Here is a 20,633-nt window from a genome sequence, read left to right on the forward strand (position 1 = left end):
ATAGAATGCCTTAACATAACATCTCACTTTTAAATTCTAGTCTTCTCAAAATGAATGCAAACATTGTATTTGCCTTCCTCACCATTCACTCATCCAGCAAATTAACCTTTAGGGAATCCTGTACAAGGACTCCCAAGTCCCTTTGCAAATCAGATTTTTGAATTTTCTCTCCATTTAGAAAATAGTCTACCCTTTTATTTCTTCTACCAAAGTGCATGATCATGCACTTCTTGACTCTGTATTCCATCTGCCGCTTAATCAGTGAACTTAATAGATTAACTTAATGGGTACTTTGCATCTGTCTTCATTGTGGAAGATAGAGGTCCGTGAGTGTCAGGGAGCAGGAGTGAGTGTCATTGCTATTACAAAGGAAAAAAAATGCAGCTGAACTCAAAGGCCTTTAAGAATTATGTGATTCCGGCATGGTCCTGGAGGACTGGAAGATTGCAAATGTCACTCCACTTTTTAAGGAGTGAGGAAGGCAAAAGAAAGGAAATTATAGGCCAGTTAGCCTAACCTCAGTGGTTGGAAAGTATTGGAGTCTATTATTAAGGATGAGGGTTCAGGGTACTTGGAGACTAATGATAAAATAAGCCAAAGTCAGCATGGTTTTTGTGAAGGGAAATCTTATCTGGCAAGCCTGTTAGGATTATTCGAGGAAGTAACAAGCAGAGTAGACAAAAGAGAGGCAGTGGATGTCATTTACTTGGATTTTCAGAAGGCGTTTGTTAATGTGCCACGCATAAGGCTGCTTAAGAAGATAAAATCCTATGACATTACAGGAAAGATACTGGCACGCATAGTGAATGGCTGACAGACAGAAGGCAGTGAGTGGGAATAAAAGGGGCTTTTCTGGTTGGCTACCAGTGACTAGTGGTGTTCTGCAGGGATGCATTTTGGGACTGCTATTTTTCACATTATTTGTCAATGATTTAAATATGGAATTGATGGCTTTGTGGCAAAGTTTATAGGTGATACAAAGATAGGTAGAGGGGTAGGTAGTGCTGAGAATGCAATGTGATTGCAGCAGGACATAGACTGATTGGAAGAATAGGCAAAAAAGTGGCAGATGGAATACAGTGTTGAGAAAAGTATGATAATGCATTTTGGTAAAATGAACAATAGTACAGATTATTATCTAAATGGGGAGAAAGTTCAAATATCAGAGTTGTAGAGGGACAGGAATCCTCATGCAAGACTCCCAGAAGGTTAATTTACAGGTTGAATCTGTGATAAAGAAGGCAAATGCAAAGTTGACATTTATTTTAAGGGGAATAGAATAAAAAGCAAGCAGATAACACTGAGACTCTATAAGACGCTAGTCAGGCTGCACTTGGAGTATTGTCAACAGTTTTGGACCCCATATCTCAGAAAGGATGTGTTGTCATTGGAGAGGACAGAGGAGGTTGATGAGGATGGTTCTGGGAGTGAAGGGGTTGACATCTGAGGAGAGTTTGGCAGCTTTGGGCTTGTTCTATCTGGAATTTCGAAGAATTTGGGGGGGGATCCCATTGAAACCTACCAAATGTTGAAAGGATTAGATAGGGTGGATGCGGACAGGAAGTTTTCTATGGTGGGGTTATCCAGAACTAGAGGGCACAGTCTCAAAATTGAGGGGCAACCCTTTAGAACAGAGGTAAGGAGGATCATTTTAGCCAGAGCAATGAATCTGTGAAATGCTTTGCCACAGACCGTGGTGGAGACCAAGTCCATGCATATATTTAAGGTGTAATTTCATTGTTTTTTAATTGGTCGGGGCATCAAAGGTAATGGCAAAAGGCAGGTGTATGAGGTTCAGTGCCATCCGGGATCAGTCACGATGGAATGGTGGATTACACTCAATGAGCTGAATGGCCTAATTCTGCCCCTATGTCTTATGGTCGATCTTCTTAGACAGATTAGGAGACAGGGCAACATCCTTCTGTAGCCTCACTGTTTCCTCAGGACTACCTGTCCCTCCACCTTTCTTATTATCATTTGCAAACTTGGCCACAAATCTATCAATCCCATCATCCAAATTATTGACATATACTGTAAAGAGAATTGGTCCCAACACAGACCCCCGCGGAACCAGCAGCCAACCGGAAAAGACTCCCTTTATTCCCACTCTTTGCCTTCAGCCAATTTCTTTAACCATGCTAGTATTTTCCTGAAATACCATGGGCTCTTGTTAAGCAGCCTTGTGTGTGGCAGCTTGTCAAAGGCCTTCTAAAAATCTATTGATTCCCTTTGTCTATCCTGCTTGTAGTTTTTCAAAGAATTGCAACTGATTTATAACCATATAACAATTACAGCACGGAAACAGGCCATCTCGGCCCTTCTAATCTGTGCCGAACGCTTACTCTCACCTAATCCCACTGACCACTGGCTGGCACTCAGCCCATAACCCTCCATTCCTTTCCTGTCCATATACCTATCCAATTTTGCTTTAAATGACAATACCGAACTTGCCTCTACCACTTCTACTGGAAGCTCATTCCACACAGCTATCACTCTCTGAGTAAAGAAATACCCCCTCATGTTACCCTTAAACTTTTGCCCCCTAAGTATCAGCTCATGTCCTCTTGTTTGAATCTCCTTACTCTCAATGGAAAAAGCCTATCCACGTCAACTCTATCTATCCCCCTCGTTACTTTAAATATCTCTATCAAGTCCCCCCTCAACCTTCTACGCTCCAAAGAATAAGGACCTAACTTGTTCAATCTTTCCCTGTAACTTAGGTGCTGAAACCCAGGTAACATTCTAGTAAATCTTCTCTGTACTCTCTCTATTTTGTTGACATCTTTCCGATAATTCGGTGACCAGAACTGTACATGATACTCCAAATTCGGCCTTACCAATGCCTTGTACAATTTTAACATTACATCCCAACTCCTATACTCAATGCTCTGATAGATAAAGGCCAACATACCAAAAGCTTTCTTCACCACCCTATCCACATGAGATTCCACCTTCAGGAAACTACGCACCATTATTCCTAGATCAATCTGTTCTACTGCATTCTTCAATGCCCTACCATTTACCACTTATGTCCTATTTGGATTATTCCTACTAAAGTGTAGTACCTCACACTTATCAGCATTAAACTCCATCTACCATTGCTCAGCCCACTCTTCTAACTGGCCTAAATCTCTCTGCAAGCTTTGAAAACCTACTTCATTATCCACAATGCCACCTATCTTAGAATCATCTGCATACTTACTAATCCAATTTACCAACCCATCATCCAGATCATTAATGTATATGACAAACAACATAGGAACCAGTACAGATCCCTGAGGCACACCACTAGTCACCGGCCTCCAACCTGACAAACAGTTATCCATCACTACTCTCTGGCATCTCCCATCCAGCCACTGTTGAATCCATTTTACTACTTCAATATTAATACCGAACGATTGAACCTTCCTCACTAACCTTCCGTGTGGAACCTTGTCAAAGGCCTTACTGAAGTCTATATAGACAACATCCGCTGCTTTATCCTCATCAACTTTCTTCATAACCTCTTCAAAAAATTCAATAAGATTTGTCAAACATGATCTTCCACAGATTTATCAGGCAAGATTTTCCCTTAAGGAAGCCATGCTGACTGCAGCCTATTTGATCATGTGCCTCCAAGTACCCTGAAACCACATCCTTAACAATCAACACCAATATCTTCCCAACCACTGAGGTGAGACTAACTGGATACATGCTGGAATCAATTGATTCTTGAAAGATCTCTTCAGCCAACTCTTTCAGAACCCTAAGGTGTCGACCATCTGGTCCAGGTGTCTTATCTACCTTCAGACCTTTCAGTTTCCTAAGACCTTTCCTTTTTCCCTAGTAATGGCAATTCACACACTTCTGCCCCCAGACACACTTGAACTTCCAGCATTCTGCTAGTGCCTTTCACAGTGAAGACTGATGCAAAATACTTTTTCAGTTTGTCCGCCATTTCCTTGTCCCTCATTACGCCTTCTCCAGCATCATTTTCCAACTGTCTGCTATCTATTCTCGCCTCTCTTTTATACTTTATATATCTGAAAACTTCAGATATCCTGACTGATATCCTCTTTAACATTATTGACTAGCTTACCTTCTTACTCCATCTTTTCCTTCTTTATGGCTTTTTTAGTTGTCTTCTGTTGGCTTTTAAAAACTATCCAGCCCTCTAACTTGCCACTAATTTTTGCCCTATTATATGCACTATCTTTAGCTTTGACTTCTCTTAACTGCCATGGTTGCATCATCCTGCCTTTAGAATATTTCTTCTTCTTTAGCATGTATATATCCTGCATCTTCTGAATTGCTCCCAGGAATTCCAGCCATTGCTGCTCTGCCGTCATCCCTGCTAGTGTTCACTTCCAATGAATTTTGGCTTGCTCCTCTCTCATGCCTCTGCAATTCCCTTTACTCCACTATGAAAACTGATACATCAGCTGTTAGCTTCTCCTTCTCAAATTACAGGGTGAATTCTATCATATCATGATCATTGTCCTCTAAGGGTTCCTTTACCTTAAGCTCTTTAATCAATTCTGGTTCATTGTACAACACCCAATCCAGAATAGCTGGCATTGCTGGTCAGGGATAGTATCACGGCTATAGAAAGGGAGGATGCTGCAGAAGGAGTGTCCATGGAGTCAGTCTGAGTGGAAGTCAGAAATAAGAAGGGATCAATCACTGTGCTGGGAGTAGTCTATAGGCCCCAAAGTAGCCCTTGGGACACCGAGGAGCAGATAAGCAGGCAGATTTTAGAATGGAGCAGGAAATACAGGGTAGTAGTTATGGGTGATTTCAACTTCCCTCATATTGACTTGCACCTCCTGAGTGCGAGGGAGATAGATGGGGCTGAATTTGTCAGGTGTGTTCAAGAAGAATTCCTGACACAGCATGTGGACTGGCTGATGAGAGAAGAGGCTATACTGGATCGAGTTCTGTGTAATGAACCTGGTCAGGTGACAGACCTCTTGGTGGGGGAGCATTTTGGTGAGAGTGACCACAACTCCCTTAGCTTCAGCATAGCTATGGAAAGGGATAAAATCAGGTGAAATGGTAAAGTGCTTAACTGAGGAAGGGATAACTTTGAAGGGATGAGGCAGGAACTAGCGAGAGTAAATTGGAAACAGATGTTCAAAGGGGAAAGCACAGAAGTAATGTGGGAGAAGTTTAGGGACCACTTGAGCTGGGTTCAGGATAGGTTTGTCCCACTGAGGCAAGGAAAAAATAGAAGGAAAAGGGAACTGTGGCTGATGAAACATGTGAGGCAACTCGTCAAGAGGAAAAAGGAAGCATATGTTAGATATAAGAAGCAGGAAGTAGGAGGGGCTTATGAGAAATATAGGGTAGCCAGGAAGGAGCTAAAGAAAGGACTTAGGAGAGCTCAAAGGGGCATGAGAAGGTCTTTAAGATTAAGATTAAGGAGAACCCCAAGGCATTCTATGCGTATGTGAAGAATAGGAGGATGACGAGCATGTGCCTGGAGGTGGAGGAGGTTGGGGAGGTCCTAAATGAATACTTTGCTTCAGTATTCACAAGTGAAAAGGATCTTGATCCAGATGAGGTTGAGTAGAGTGGACCTGTGTGCTGGACAATGTGGAGATTAAGGAAGACGAAGTGCTGGATCTTCTTAAAAACATTAAGATTGATAAATTCTCAGGGCCGGATATGATACACACCAGGTTGTTGTGGGAATTGAGAGAAGACATCACGGGAGCATTAGCCATGATCTTTGAATCCTCTTTGGCTGGTGGGGAAATGCTGGAGGACTAGAGAATGACAAATGTAGTTCCCTTGTTTAAAAAAGGTAATAGGGAGAAACCTGGGAACTATAGACTGGTGAGACTTACATTGGTGGTATGCAAACTACTGGAAAGGATTCTTAAGGGCAGGATCTATGAGCATTTGGAGAAATACAGTCTACTCATGGTTAGTCAACATGGCTTTGTGAAGGGAAGATCATTTGTGGGGGAACGTTGTCTCATTTTTTAACTGCATTGCATTTGTGGTTACTAAATGACAATAAACTGAATCTGAATCATGCTTCACGAGCCTGATTGAGTTTTTTTGAAGAGGTAACAAAAGAAATTTATGAGGGTAGGGCAGCAGATGTGGCCTACATGGACTTTAGCAAAGCATTTGACAAGGTCCCTCATGAGAGACTCATCCAGAAAGTCATGAGGCATGGGATAAGTGGAACCCTGGCTGCTTGGATAAAAAATTGGCTTAAAGGAAGAAAGCAGAGGGTAGTTGTGGAAGGAAAGTATTCTGCCTGGAGGTCGGTGATTAGTGGAGTGCCGCAGGGATCTACCCTGGGACCCCTGCTATTTGTGGTTTTTATAAATGACCTGCATGTAGAGGCGGAAGGATGGGTGAGTAAGTTTGTGGATGACATGAAGATTGGAGGAGTTGTGGATGGAGCTAAAGGTGGTTGAAGGTACAAGAGAATATAGACAGGCTGCAGAGTTGGGCAGAAAAATGGCAGATGGAGTACAATCTGGACAAGTGTGAGGTGATGCATTTTGGAAGGACAAACCAGAAGACTGAGTACAGGATTAATGGTCTGTTACTTAAGAGTGTGGATGAACAAAAGGACCTTGGGGTTCAAATCCATACATCCCTCAAGGTCGCTGCACAGGTTGATAGGGTAGTTAAGAAGGCCTATGGGATGCTTGGCTTCACTAACAGGGAGATTGAGTTCAAGAGTAGAGAGGTCATGTTGCAACTCTACAAATCTCTGATGAGACCGCACTTAGAGTATTGTGTTTAATTCTGGTCACCTCATTATAGGAAAGATGTGGAAGTATGGAGAGGGTGCAGAGGAGATTTACCGGGATGTTGCCTGGATTGGAGAACAAGTCATATGAAGCAAGGTTAGCAGAGCTGGGACTTTTCTCTTTGGAGCGTAGAAGAATGAGAGGGGACTTGATAGAGGTCTACAAGATTATGAGAGGCATAGATAGGGTGGATAGTCAGTACCTGTTTCCCAAGGCACCAATAACAAATACCAGAGGGCATATGTACAAAATTAAGGGAGGGAAGTTTTGGGGAGACATCAGGGGTAAGTTTTTTACACAGAGGGTTGTGAGTGCCTGGAATGACTTGCCAGGGATGGTGGTGGAGGCTAAAACATTAGGGGTATTTCAGAGCCTCTTGGACACGCACATGGATGAAAGAAAAATGGAGGGTTATGGGGTAGTATGGGTTTAGTACTTATTTTTAAGGATTATATGGGTCAGCACAACATGGAGGGCTGAAGGGCCTGTACTGTGCTGTAGTGTTCTATGGTTCTATGGTTCTCTTGCATGTGACAACACAGGAATAGGCCCTTTACCAATCATGACATCAAATTAAATTGTGTCTGCATGTGATCCATATCCCTCTGTTCCCCAGGGTCCAAATGACCCTTAAGCATTGTTTTCATTTCTGCTTCCACCATCACAATTGGCAGCATGTTCAGAGAAAACAACCTAAATTTGTCCAAGATTTCCTTATTGTTCATGCTCTCTAATCTATGCTACATCCACAAAAACCTCTTTTGCAACCTTTCCAAAACCTCCACATCCTTCTGCACCCTCTATGAAGCCTCTACGGCATTCTACACTCACTCAAAAACCTTCACATTCTTCTTGCAATCCCACCAAAGCTCTAACACCTTTCTGCAGTCACTCCAAAGCCCCACAACCTTCTGCACTCACTCCAAAACCCCCACGTCCTTCTGCATCCACTCCAAATCTTCACATCCTTCTGCATCCACATCTTTCTCCAACCCCTGCAAGGCCTGCACATCCCTGTTACTGTACTGTACTGTTCAATGTTCTATGCACCAATCCAAAGCCTCACATAATTTTGGTAATTGGGAAACTACAGCTGGATAGTAAAGAAATAGTAAATATAATGGCCAGCTGGTTTTCATTGGTTAAGGTACTGAGTATGTGAGTCAGGAAGTTGTATAACGTATTGATTGGGCTTGATTTGGAGTATTGTGTGCAGTTCTGGTCACCATTGTGTCTGTACAACTACGTATCAAATAAATAAAGGCACACACTCAGAGGTGGTTAACTTGCAAATTCACAACAAATCAATGTGCATGATAAGTTATCAGTTCATAATTAGTGCTAAGGGCTAAAAGAAATAGATCCATACACTACACTCCGTCCCCCATTTTGGTGTGTGTGTGTGTGTGTGTGTGTGTGTGTATGTGTGTGTCTGTCTGTCCATGTACATGCATGCGCACGCGACCATCATGAACAATAAGGAACACTGACATCCTTTGGGGTGTGTTTTTGCAATGATGTGACTTGCAAGACGACTGGAGATAGGTCAGGATGCAGTGGATAACCAGGGTGATCTATGTGTCTTGCTGTGCTCTTCATGCTCCATAACACGTGCTGGGAAACATCTTCCTGCCCATTGAACCAGCTGGCCATTTCCTCCACACAGTCTGCCAAATCCAGTCTCCACTTGCTTTGTGTAGAGTGGCCCTAAGTCACCGAGGGTTCAAAAAATGTAAAACTGTATATGTAACAAAACATTCAATTTCCCTTTAACAGACCATGTTTAAATAAACATGCTTTCACAATAACAATGTTGTCTTGAGTCTTCTTCATTTTTTTAAATAACAGTCCATAACTAACTTCTCTACACTAAACATCCAGTCATTTTGATGGCACTCTGTTTCTTTCAGGATAGTGCAGCTGGAGTGGCATCAGGTTTGGCAGGTGTCTTGTCAAAGACAACATTCTCTGTTGCATATGTCACATTGCTGTTGGTGACGTGATCGTCACTGAGAGGCAAGTCTGATGGATGCAATGTGTCTGTCTTGTTGGACACATAAGACCCAGGAGTGTTCGTTGACTGAGCATCGAGTATCTGGTCCAGAAGATGTCTCCATGTATGATCTTCAGCTTCGAAGCTCCTTGCTAATTTACTTGGCAACTGGCTGAACTATTATTCTGTACTTCCCTCCATAGATTTGGTTTCAGGAGCTCTATGTGAGATCTGAAATTCCAGCTCATGAACAGCATTACAGGTGTTTGATTTGTCATTGCATGAACAGAGTTTGATACATAAAAAGGAACTTGTCCACCTTGTTTTGAAGAGAAATATCCTCCTTGTCTATAGCTTTAGTGGACTTTTGGAAGGTTTGGACAAACCTTTCAGCTAACCCATTCATTGCTGGGTGGTGAGGAACTGACTTGAAACATTTGATGCCATTTTCCTTCATGAATAGTCTGAACTCTTCTCATGTGTGTTGTGGTCCGTTGTCACTCACACCTTGTTGTGGTAAGCCATTTCCAGAGAAGATAATCCTCAGAGCAGAAACAGTCTTTTTTGATGTGGTTGACTTCATTGGTGTGACCTGAGGCTGCTTTGAGTGAGCATCCACAGCATCAGAAACACAGAGTCCATGATTGTCCCAGCAAAATCAATATGTACTCTTTGCTATGCTGCAGACAGCCACGCACAGGGGTGCATTTTGAACTTTGTGGTATCCTGAACAACTTTTGGTCAAATCTTCAAACTGTCTATCGATTCCTGACCACAACATGTAGCTCCAGGCAAGACTCTTCATCTTGACTGTACACCACCACAGGTGTCCTTCATGCAGATTCTCTAACACTGTAGTGTGCGGGTCAGAGGGAACCACAACACGAGATCCACACATCAGGGTTATTTGACATACTGATAGTTGGTCTCGTCTAATTGAGAACTCTGCAATCGCAGGGTTACCATGAGCTGGCCATCCTTGCATGGTGATGTCACAGATTTTTAACAATGTCGGGTCATTCCTTATTTCTCTTTGTATTTCAGAATTTCCTACTAACAGCTGTGTGGAACACCCCTGCTGGGTCACAGAATGAGACTTTTTTCTTCAGTTGTCAACAGTGGAAGATGTGACAAGCTGTAAATGTTGCTGTGTTGTTTGGTAACTTTGAACCCTATGTCATAAGAGTGGGTTCCTAGGAATAGTGCCCAATGTTGTAACCGGGTAGCAAGCATAACAGGGATTCCATTTCTTGAAAAAAACAGGCAGGTGGTCTGTCACTGGAATAAACTTTTGCCAGTGGAGATAGTGTTGGAACTTCTTTACTCCCCATACTAGACTTAGAGGCTCTCGGTTGATCTGTGTGTAATTGCATTCTGCACTCATCAGTGATCTTGATGTAAATACAATTGGACATTCAGATCCGTTTTTCATAATGTGTGACAAAACAGCTCCAATGTTATAAGAGGATGCATCACACACCCGTCTGATAGGCAGAAATTGATTAATAATGGGTGAGCAGTTCATCAGATGTTAATAGTTTCCTTTTTTTTCCTTGAATGCTCTTTCATATATTTCTGACCATGTCCACTTTGTTCATGTCTGCATTCAATGGGTGCAGCACTGTAGCAAGATTTGGGAGAAACCTGTAGTAGTAGCTTACAAGGCCCAAGTATGACTTGAGTTGTGAAACATTTCCCAGTTTGAGTACCTGCAACACTGCTTCAGTCTTCTCTTGTGACTTATGTAAGTCATACTTGTAAATGACATGTCCACAATATGAGATTTCATTCTTGAAAAACACACATTTCTCTCTTTGCACACAGACCATACTCACTCAGCCTGGTAAGCAATTTACCAAGGTTCTGGAGGTGCTCTTCACCATTCTTGTCAGTCACAATGATGTCATCAAGGTAACACTGTATCCTGGGATACCTTGGAGCACTTGGTCCATTGCTCTTTGCCAGATTACTGCCGCTGATGTGATTCCAAAAATGAAAAGATTATACTGGAACTGTCCCATATGAGTGTTGATTGTGAGGAACTTTCTGCTTGACTCCTCAATCTTCATTTGCAGATAGGCTTGTTGGCAAGTCAATCTTTGAAAACCTCTTCCTGCCTGCTAAAGATGCAAAAATGTCTTTGCCACGGCAGGGGATAGTATGCAGCACAGGGTTGATGCTCACTTTGCAGTCCCTGCATGTGCAAACAGCTCTTGCCTTCTCTTTCTTGATCACTGAGATAATGGACATGGCCCAGTTGCTCCACTCAACCTTGGAGAGAATGGCAGAAACCTCCAAGCTCTGAAGTTCAGCATCCACTTTAGAATGCACTGGTTACGCTTTATGGAATATTGGTATTGCTGCTTCATCCAGTTCAATTCTGGCCTGCATGCCTTAGAGAATACCCTTCTCAGACCCCTTCTCATTAGCATTAAACAGTTGTGCCAGTCTCTGGTTAGTGCTACCATATGGGATGCTGTTGCCTGTTGATGACACATTGAGAGCTTTGATTGTTTGCCAGTCTAGTTGGATTTTTCTCAACTATTCACATCTGAAAGTGCTGGCACTCCACTTTTCAATAAATAAACAATACTGTAATTACTGTTTCTTCCCCCACTATACATCACATTCATTTTCAAATTGTTTTTGGGAGATACTTTTTGCCTGCGTAGGTCTTTAGCATCACTGAGGTCTTTCTAGTGTTAAGTTCGAAAACAGTCTCTTGTAGTCATCCTCTGAAATTCCAGATAAAGCTGACCCTGTATCCAGCTTCATTTTCAGTTTTACACCAGACACATCAGTTGTTATTCATATGATTTTGTGATCTGCTTCAGTAATGCAATGCAGTTCTAGGCAAAAAAAGCTCGCCTTTGTCAGACTCCGTGTTGTCTGATTCAGTTTCACATTCAGTCATTTTATGCATTTGTTTAGTTTTGTGTTTGAAGCTTTTCACTTGCTGTGGTTTTTCTCTTTGTTTGTGCTTTTTGTCTGATTTTCACATTCTATGAGGCCTTGCCTGTGACACTTCGTGCAAACTTTTTCTTTGAACAAACAGTAATTTGCATAATGGGAGGATTTGCCACATCGATAACATTTTTGACTTCTTGCACCATTCAGAGACATTTTGTGTGTTTCACATTATTGAGAAAGTAAGGAGGCATGGGATCCAAGGGGACATTGCTTTGTGGATCCAGAACTGGCTTGCCCACAGAAGGCAAAGAGTGGTTGTAGGTGGGTCATATTCTGCATGGAGGTCGGTCACCAGTTCTGTTTTGGGACCCTTACTCTTCGTGATTTTTATAAATGACCTGGATGAGGAAGTGCAGGGATGGGTTAAGTAAGTTTGCTGATGACACAAAGGTTGGAGGTGTTGTAGCTAGTGTGGAAGGCTGTCAGAGGTTACAACAGGACATTGACAGGATGCAGAACTGGGCTGAGAAGTGGCAGATGGAGTTCAACCCAGATAAGTGTGAAGTGGTTCATTTTGATAGGTCAGTATGATGGCAGAATATAGTATTAATGGTAAGACTCCTGGTAGTGTGGAGGATCAGAGGGACCTTGGGGTCCAAGTCCATAGGATGCTCAAAGCAGCTGCACAGGTTGACTCTGTGATTAAGAAGGCATATGGTGTATTGGCCTTCATTAATCGTGGAATTGAATTTAGGATCTGAGAGGTAATGTTGCAGCTATATAGGACCCTAGTCAGACCCTACTTGGAATACTGTGCTCAGTTCTGGTCGCCTCACTAGAGGAAGGATGTGGAAGCCATAGAAAGGGTGCGGAGGAGATTTACAAGGATGTTGCCTGGATTGGGGAGCATGCCTTATGAAAACAGGTTGAGTGAACTCGGCCTTTTCTCCTTGGAGTGACAGAGAATGAGAGGTGACCTGACAGAGGTGATTCAGATGATGAGAGGCATTGATCTTGTGGATAGTCAGAGGCTTTTGCCCAGGGCTGAAATGGCTGCCACAAGAGGACACAGGTTTAAGGTGCTGGGGAGTAGGTACAGAGGAGATGTCAGGGGTAGGTTTTTTTTTTACACAGAGACTGGTGAGTGCGTGGAATAGCTGCTGGCAATGGTGGTGGAGGCGGATATGATAGGGTCTTTTAAGAGTCTTTTGGATAGGTACATGGAGCTTTGTAAAATAGAGAGCTATAGGTAAGCTTATTGAAGTCTAAGTTAGGGACATGTTTGGCACAACTTTGTGGGCTGAAGGGCCTGTATTGTGCTGTAGGTTTTCTATGTTTCTGTTTTTAAACCCTTTTTCTGTAATTCTGAAGCATCCAAAGGGTATCTACAGTTATATTAATAGCAAAAGGATAGTGAGGGATAAAATTGGTCCCTTAGAGAATCAGAGTGGACAGCTATGTGTGGAGCCGAAAGATATGGGGGAGATTTTGAACAATTTCTTTTCTTTGGTATTCACTAAGGAGAAGGATATTGAATTGTGTAAGGTAAGGGAAACAAATAGGGAAGTTATGGAAACTATGACAAATAAAGAGGAAGAAGTACTGGCACTATTAAGGAATATAAAAGTGGATAAATCTCCCGGTCCTGACAGGATATTCCCTAGGACATTGAAGGAAGTTGGTGTAGAAATAGCAGGGGCTTTGACAGAAATATTTCAAATGTCATTAGAAATGGGGATGGTGCCAGGGATTAGTGTATTGCTCATGTGGTTCCATTGTTTAAAAAGGGTTCTAAGAATAAACCTAGCAATTATAGGCCTGTCAGTTTGACATCAGTGGTGGGTAAATTAATGAAAGTATTCTTAGAGATAGTATATATAATTATCTAGATAGACAGGGTCTGAATAGGAATAGTCAGCATGGATTTGTTCATGGAAGGTCATGTTTCACAAATATTATTGAATTTTTTGAAGAGGTTATGAGGAAAGTTGACGAGGGTAAAGCAGTGGATGTTGTGTATATGGAATTCAGTAAGGCCTTTGACAAGGTTCCACATGGAAAGTTAGTTGGGAAGGTTCAATCGTTAGGTATTAATATTGAAGTAGTAAAATGGATTCAACAATGGCTGGATGGGAGATGCCAGAGAGTAGTGGTGGATAACTGTTTGTCAGGTTGGAGGCCGGTGACTAGTGAGGTGTCTCAGGGATCTGAATTGGATCCAATGTTGTTTGTCATTTACATTAATGATCTGGATGACGAGGTGGTAAATTGGATTAGTAAGTATGCAGATGATACTAAGATAGGTGGCATTGTGGATAATGAAGTAGGTTTTCAAAGCTTGCAGAGAGATTTAGGCCAGTTAGAAGAGTGGGCTGAGCAATGGTAGATGGAGTTTAATGCTGATAAGTGTGAGGTACTACACTTTGGTAGGAATAATCCAAATAGGACATAAGTGGTAAATGGTAGGGCATTGAAGAATGCAGTAGAACAGATTGATCTAGGAATAATGGTGCGTAGTTTCCTGAAGGTGGAATCTCATGTGGATAGGGTGGTGAAGAAAGCTTTTGGTATGCTGGCCTTTATAAATCAGAGCATTGAGTATAGGAGTTGGGATGTAATGTTAAAATTGTACAAGGCATTGGTAAGGCTGAATTTGGAATATTGTGTACAGTTCTGGTCACCGAATTATAGGAAATATATCAACAAAATAGAGAGAGTATAGAGGAGATTTACTAGAATGTTACCTAGGTTTCAGCACCTAAGTTACAGGGAAAGGTTGAATAAGTTAGGCCTTTATTCTTTGGAGCGTAGAAGGTTGAGGAGGGACGATAGAAGTATTTAAGATAATGAGGGGGTTAAATAGAGTTGATGTGGATAGGCTTTTTCCATTGAGAGTAGGGGAGATTCAAACAAGAGGACATGATTTGAGAGTTAGGTAGCAAAAGTTTAAGGGTAACACAAGGGGGAATTTCTTTACTCAGTAAAGAGAGTGGTAGCTGTGTGGAATGAGCTTCCAGTAGAAGTGGTAGATTCAGGTTTGGTATTGTCATTTAAAGTAAAATTGGATAGGTATATGGACAGGAAAGGAATGGAGTGTTATGGGCTGAGTGTGGGCCAGTGGGAGTAGGTGAGAGTAAGCTTTTGGCATGGACTAGAAGGGCCGAGATTGCCTGTTTCCGTGCTGTAATTGTTATACGGTTTATCTGTTGCTGCTGTCTCCATTGATGTTGCAACAGTCAATTTCCATTCTAAGATTAGGTCCTCTTTCTGATAGTAACTGTAGTCCCTTTTGAGTGCCTTGACTATCCATGCCACATACAAGCCTGCCCCTTAAAGCATCAGAAAGTCTTTATCCAAAGTCACTGTATTGGGAAAGTTTGCACAGTCCTGCAAAGTAATTAGAACGGTTTTCATCCTTTGATTGGTTCCTTTTGTGAAAGCTAAATATCAGCTATTTCTAGTTTCTTGGGCTCAAGAGATTTTGTAAAATTTCAATAATTTCATCCAACGTCTTGCTTGCTGGCTTTTCCCGGAGTTACTAAATTGCATAAGAGACTATATTTTAACACCCATTAAGTGAATAAGTGTGGAGACTTTCTTACCTCATGTTGTTAGCATTACAATAGAGTTCAACCCTCTTGACATATGATTCCCAGTCCTCAACAGTACTATCAAGTTTGTCATCTTTCCCGACTAAGGCCATCACCACGTTACTTTCATTTTAGTTTTGCTAGTTGTGTATCTCTCACTGTGTACTGTGCACTGTCACTCACGCATCCCTGTGCTAGCATCTATGACTGCCTTCTCTGTATTGGTTCACTCTTTCCTCTCACTGTCTCTTTCCCTTCCTCTGGGTTCTGTCATCTCGTAACTGTCAGTGCAGTTGGTGATATTTGCAGACATTCAGGTTTGTACTTGTCGCCAATTTGTTGTGTCTGTACAACTCAATATGAAATAAATAAAGACACACACTTGGAGGTGAAGTTAATGTGTATATTCACTTTGCAGAGAGCCTAACAAATCAAAGTTATCAGTCAATAATTAATGCTAAGGGGAAAGAAGAAGAAATCAATCCATACACTACAGACACATTTACCTAGTTTGGTCCACAATGTTGTACCCATCTATATAAACCTACTCCATGATCAATCTAACCTCTATTTTAATACATCCTGTGCTTATCTAAGCGTCTTTTCGATGTCCCTAATATATTAGCCTCACCACCTCTGGCAGTGCATTCCACATACCCACCCCTCTGTGTAAACAACCTACCTCCGAATCTCTCTGTATGCATGTCAAATATTTCACTATATCTCAGCCAAATGTTTTCTTTACCATACTATCTACCTATGTCTGTATTCTCCAGGAACTACCTACTCATACTTCTGGGACTCTGTTCTACAATATTCCCCAGGGCCCTATCATTTTACACTGTGAGTCCTGCCTTGGTTTCTTTTACCAAATGCAACCCTCTTGAAGCTCTCTTAAGTATCAGACACTAGAATACTACAGCACAGTACAGGCCCTTTGGCCCTTGATGTTGTGCCGACCCATATATTCCTTAAAAATAAAGTATTAAACCCACACTACCTAAGTCCTTTCTTAAACTCCTTCCTGGCTACCCTATATTTCTCATAAGTCCCTCCTGCTTCCTGCTTCTTATATCTGACATAAGCTTTCTTCTTCCTCTTGATGAGTTGCTTCATGTGTTTCATCAGCCACAGTTCCCTGTTCCTACTATTTTTTCCTTGTCTCAATAGGACAAACCTATCCTGAACCTGGCACAAGTGGTCCCTAAACTTCCTCCACATTACTTCTGTGCTTTCACCCTTGAACATCTGTTTCCAATTTACTCTCATCATGTGATATAGTCATGTGACAGACACAACTTGCTGGTTGATGGGAATGATTCCCGAATCAACAGAACTTAGAGCAACACACACAAAATTCTAGAAGACACCAGCTGTCTTTAGCACGTTGTTGGTCAGTGTGTCCAATAACTTTTGTCAGCAACAGCCAGTGGGTTTCTGATGATGGAGAGTGGAGCTTTTAAGGAGAACATGGCCTGATATCTAAACCCCTGTGGAAGCAGGCATATCAATGAATAGAAGTGGTGGAAGGTGGGAGACCGTGGATTTAGGATGTATGCTCTACCTTGGGGTCCAGGTGGTCCAGGAGGTCCATGAGGTCCTTCAGCACCTGGAAAAGACAACAGAATGAAGAAGCAGATCTGAACTTGTCACACTGCCTTCACTGTACAAGTCGATAAATTGAACCACTGTTTCCACAATCCTGGTTACATGGAGAGGAACTGAATGATACTCCACCACTACCACCCCTTCTTCCCCCTGCTCCCCACCCACCCAAGCATTACCCTCACTCTCTCCTGTTGATACCAACACCTCCTCTGAGAGGACTGAAGCTGCACTTGGCTGGGCGATTCAGCCATAATATGAACCTCTGCAAATCTAGAACACAAGTACAACCATGGATCACTGTACATGCTTTAGCAACAGCACGCAGAGGCACCAGTCTGACTATCTACACTTCTATCACAAAGGACAACAAGATGGCATTACATCCAGAAGGGCAACTATTGTCCAGGAGCACTTACACTCACTTCCAGAGTAACACCACGGTAGTGAACGGTTAGCATGATACTATTACAGCTCAGGGCATCATAGCTCAGCGTTCAGTCTCAGTGTCCTACCAATGCAATGTGTGGGTTTCCTCTGGGTGTCCCAGTTTCCTCCCACAGTCTAAAGATGAGGAGTCAGAGTAAGAAAGTTAGGGGAGAGGAGGGAGAACCACAAGGTGATAGATGAAACTGGGGGGTTGGGGAGGAGTAAAGAGTTGGGATGTTGATTGGTGAAAGAGATACAGGACTGGAGAAGGGGGAATCTGAATGGAGAGGACAAATGGTCATGGAAGAAAGAAAAGGTGGTGAAGTCCAGATGGAGGTGATGGGCAGGTAAGGTGATAAGGAGAGAAAGGGGAATAGGATTGGTGAATGGGGTGGGGGGGGGGCATGACTGGAAGTTGGAGAAATCGATGTTCGTGCCATCAGATTGAAGGCTACCCAGATGGAATATAAGGTGCAAACACGAGGAAATCTGCAGATGCTGGAAATTCAAACAACACATACAAAATGCTGGTGGAACACAGCAGGCCAGGCAGCATCTATAGGAAGAAACACTGTCGATGATTCGGGCCGAGACCCTTCGTCAGGATTAACTGAAAGGAAAGATACTAAGAGATTTGAAAGTAGTGGGGGGAGAGGGAAATACAAACTGATAGGAGAAGACTGGAGGGAGTGGGATGAAGCTAAGAGCTGGAAAGGTGATTGGCGAAAGTGGTACAGAGCTGGAGAAGGGAAAGGATCATGGGATGGGAGGCCTCGGGAGAAAGAAAGGGGGAGGGGAGCACCAGAGGGAGATGGAGAACAGGCAGGGTGATGGGCAGAGAGAGAGAGAAAAAAAAATCAAACAATTTTTTGGAAGAGGACAGCGAGGCTTGAGAGGAAGTGCGGCGGCAGCCATTTTCAAATTGTCCAATTGCTTCTCAGATCGGAGTTCTGAGAGGCGGGACTGCGCAGGCGCGTGAAGGAGGCCTGGGAAGGAGGGAAGATATATAAAGAACGCCGCCTTAAGAAGCGGGCAGCTTCGTTTGAGGGCAGCGGAGTGAGCCGGGCGCAGAGTGTAGGGCTTGGGCTCAGAGGGCTTAGGCGGAAGAGGGCACAGTAGGCTTATCTTTTAGTTCTTGTATTTTCAGTTATTTGGGAGGTATGAGTGTGAGGGCAGATTGTTGTTCTCGGTGTTGGATGTGGGAGATCCTGGAGTCTCCGAGCCTCCCAGACGTCCACATCTGCGCCAGGTGCGCCGAACTGCAGCTCCTGAGGGACCGAGTTAGGGAACTGGAGCTGCAGCTCGATGACCTTCGCCTGGTCAGGGAGAGTGAGGAGGTGATAGAGAGGAGGTACAGGCAGGTGGTCACTCCGGGACCACGGGAGGCAGATAGGTGGGTTACAGTCAGGAAGGGGAAGAGGCAGGTACTAGAGAGTACCCCAGTGGCTGTACCCCTTGACAATAAGTACTCATGTTTGAGTACTGTTGGGGGGGACAGCATACCTGGTGGGAGTGACAGTGGCCGAGCCTCCGGCACAGAGGACGGCCCTGTAGCTCAGAAGGGTAGGGTTAGAAGAAAGAGGTCCATAGTAATAGGGGACTCAATAGTCGGGGCTCAGACAGGCATTTCTGTGGAGGTGACCGGGAGTCCCGGATGGTAATTTGCCTCCCTGGTGCCAGGGTTCGGGACGTTTCTGATCGCGTCCAAGATATCCTGAAGTGGGAGGGTGAAGAGCCAGAGGTCGTGGTACATGTAGGTACCAATGACATAGGAAGGAAAGGGGAAGAGGTCCTGAAACGAGAGTATAGGGAGTTAGGAAGGCAGTTAAGAAGAAGGACCGCAAAGGTAGTAATCTCAGGATTACTGCCTGTGCCACGCGACAGTGAGAGTAGGAATAGAATTAGGTGGAGGATGAATGCGTGGCTGTGGGATTGGAGCAGGGGGCAGGGATTCAAGTTTCTGGATCATTGGGACCTCTTCTGGGGCAGGAGTGACCTGTTCAAGAAGGACGGGTTACACTTGAATCGTGGGGGGACCAATATCCTAGCGGGGAGGTTTGCTAGGGCTACAGGGCGGACTTTAAACTAGTAAGATGGGGGGGCGGGAGACTATTTGAGGAGACTATGGGAGAGGAGGTTAGTTCACCAGTGGAGCAAGTAAATAGACAGTGTATGAGGGAGGAAAGGCAGGTGATGGAGAAGGGATGCGCTCAGCCCGAAGATGTAGGGGAGAAGAAAGAAAAGGATAATAAATTTGAATGCATTGTTAGGGATGGAAAGAGAGGAGGAGACGGAGAGTATCTTAAATGTATCTATTTTAATGCTAGGAGAATTGTAAGAAAGGTGGATGAGCTTAAAGCGTGGATTGATACCTGGAATTATGATGTTGTAGCTATTAGTGAAACATGGTTGCAGGAAGGGTGTGATTGGCAACTAAATATTCCTAGATTTAGTTGCTTCAGGTGTGATAGAGTAGGAGGGGCCAGAGGAGGAGGTGTTGCATTGCTTGTCCGAGAAAATCTTATGGCGGTGCTTTGGAAGGATAGATTAGAGAGCTCCTCTAGGGAGGCCATTTTGGGTGGAATTGAAGAATGGGAAAGGTGCAGTAACACTGATAGGAGTGTATTATAGGCCACCTAATGGGGCGCGTGAGTTGGAAGAGCAAATGTGTAAGGAGATAGCAGATATTTGTAGTAAACACAAGGTGGTGATTGTGGGAGATTTTAATTTTCCACACGTAGACTGGGAAGCTCATTCTGTAAAAGGGCTGGATGGTTTAGAGTTTGTGAAATGTGTGCAGGATAGTTTTTTGCAACAATACATAGAAGTACCGACTAGAGATGGGGCAGTGTTGGATCTCCTGTTAGGGAATGCGATAGGTCAGCTGACAGATGTATGTGTTGGGGAGCACTTCAGGTCTAGTGATCACAATAGCATTAGCTTCAATATAATTATGGAGAAGGACAGGACTGGACCTAGAGTTGAGATTTTTGATTGGAGAAAGGCTAACTTTGAGGGGATGCGAAGGGATTTAGAGAGAGTGGATTGGGTCAAGTTTGTTTTATGGGAAGGATGTAATAGAGAAATGGAGGTCATTTAAGGGTGAAATTATGAGGGTACAGAATCTTTATGTTCCTGTTAGGGTGAAAGGAAAGGTTAAAGGTTTGAGAGCACCATGGTTTTCAAGGGATATTAGAAATTTGGTTCAGAAAAAGAGGGATGTCTACAATAGATATAGGCAGCATGGAGTAAAGGAATTGCTCGAGGAATATAAAGAATGTAAAAGGAATCTTAAGAAAGAGATTAGAAAAGCTAAAAGAAGATACGAGGTTGGTTTGGCAAATAAGGTGA

The 20,633-nt window shown here is 43.2% G+C and overlaps 1 protein-coding gene across 1 annotated transcript in view; it reads right to left on the bottom strand.

The window, feature by feature from the left end:
- The window catches only part of LOC132402540 (EMILIN-1-A-like), a 93,112-nt gene that overhangs the window by 16,653 nt on the left and 55,826 nt on the right, over positions 1-20,633 (bottom strand). Inside the window, exon 6 of the mRNA XM_059985396.1 lies at positions 16,813-16,857. Within this exon, the coding sequence (XP_059841379.1) occupies positions 16,813-16,857 (45 nt within the window). The remainder of the gene's footprint in view (positions 1-16,812; positions 16,858-20,633) is intronic.

This window comes from Hypanus sabinus, chromosome 12, assembly GCF_030144855.1.
Source record: "Hypanus sabinus isolate sHypSab1 chromosome 12, sHypSab1.hap1, whole genome shotgun sequence".
Taxonomy (NCBI): domain Eukaryota; kingdom Metazoa; phylum Chordata; class Chondrichthyes; order Myliobatiformes; family Dasyatidae; genus Hypanus; species Hypanus sabinus.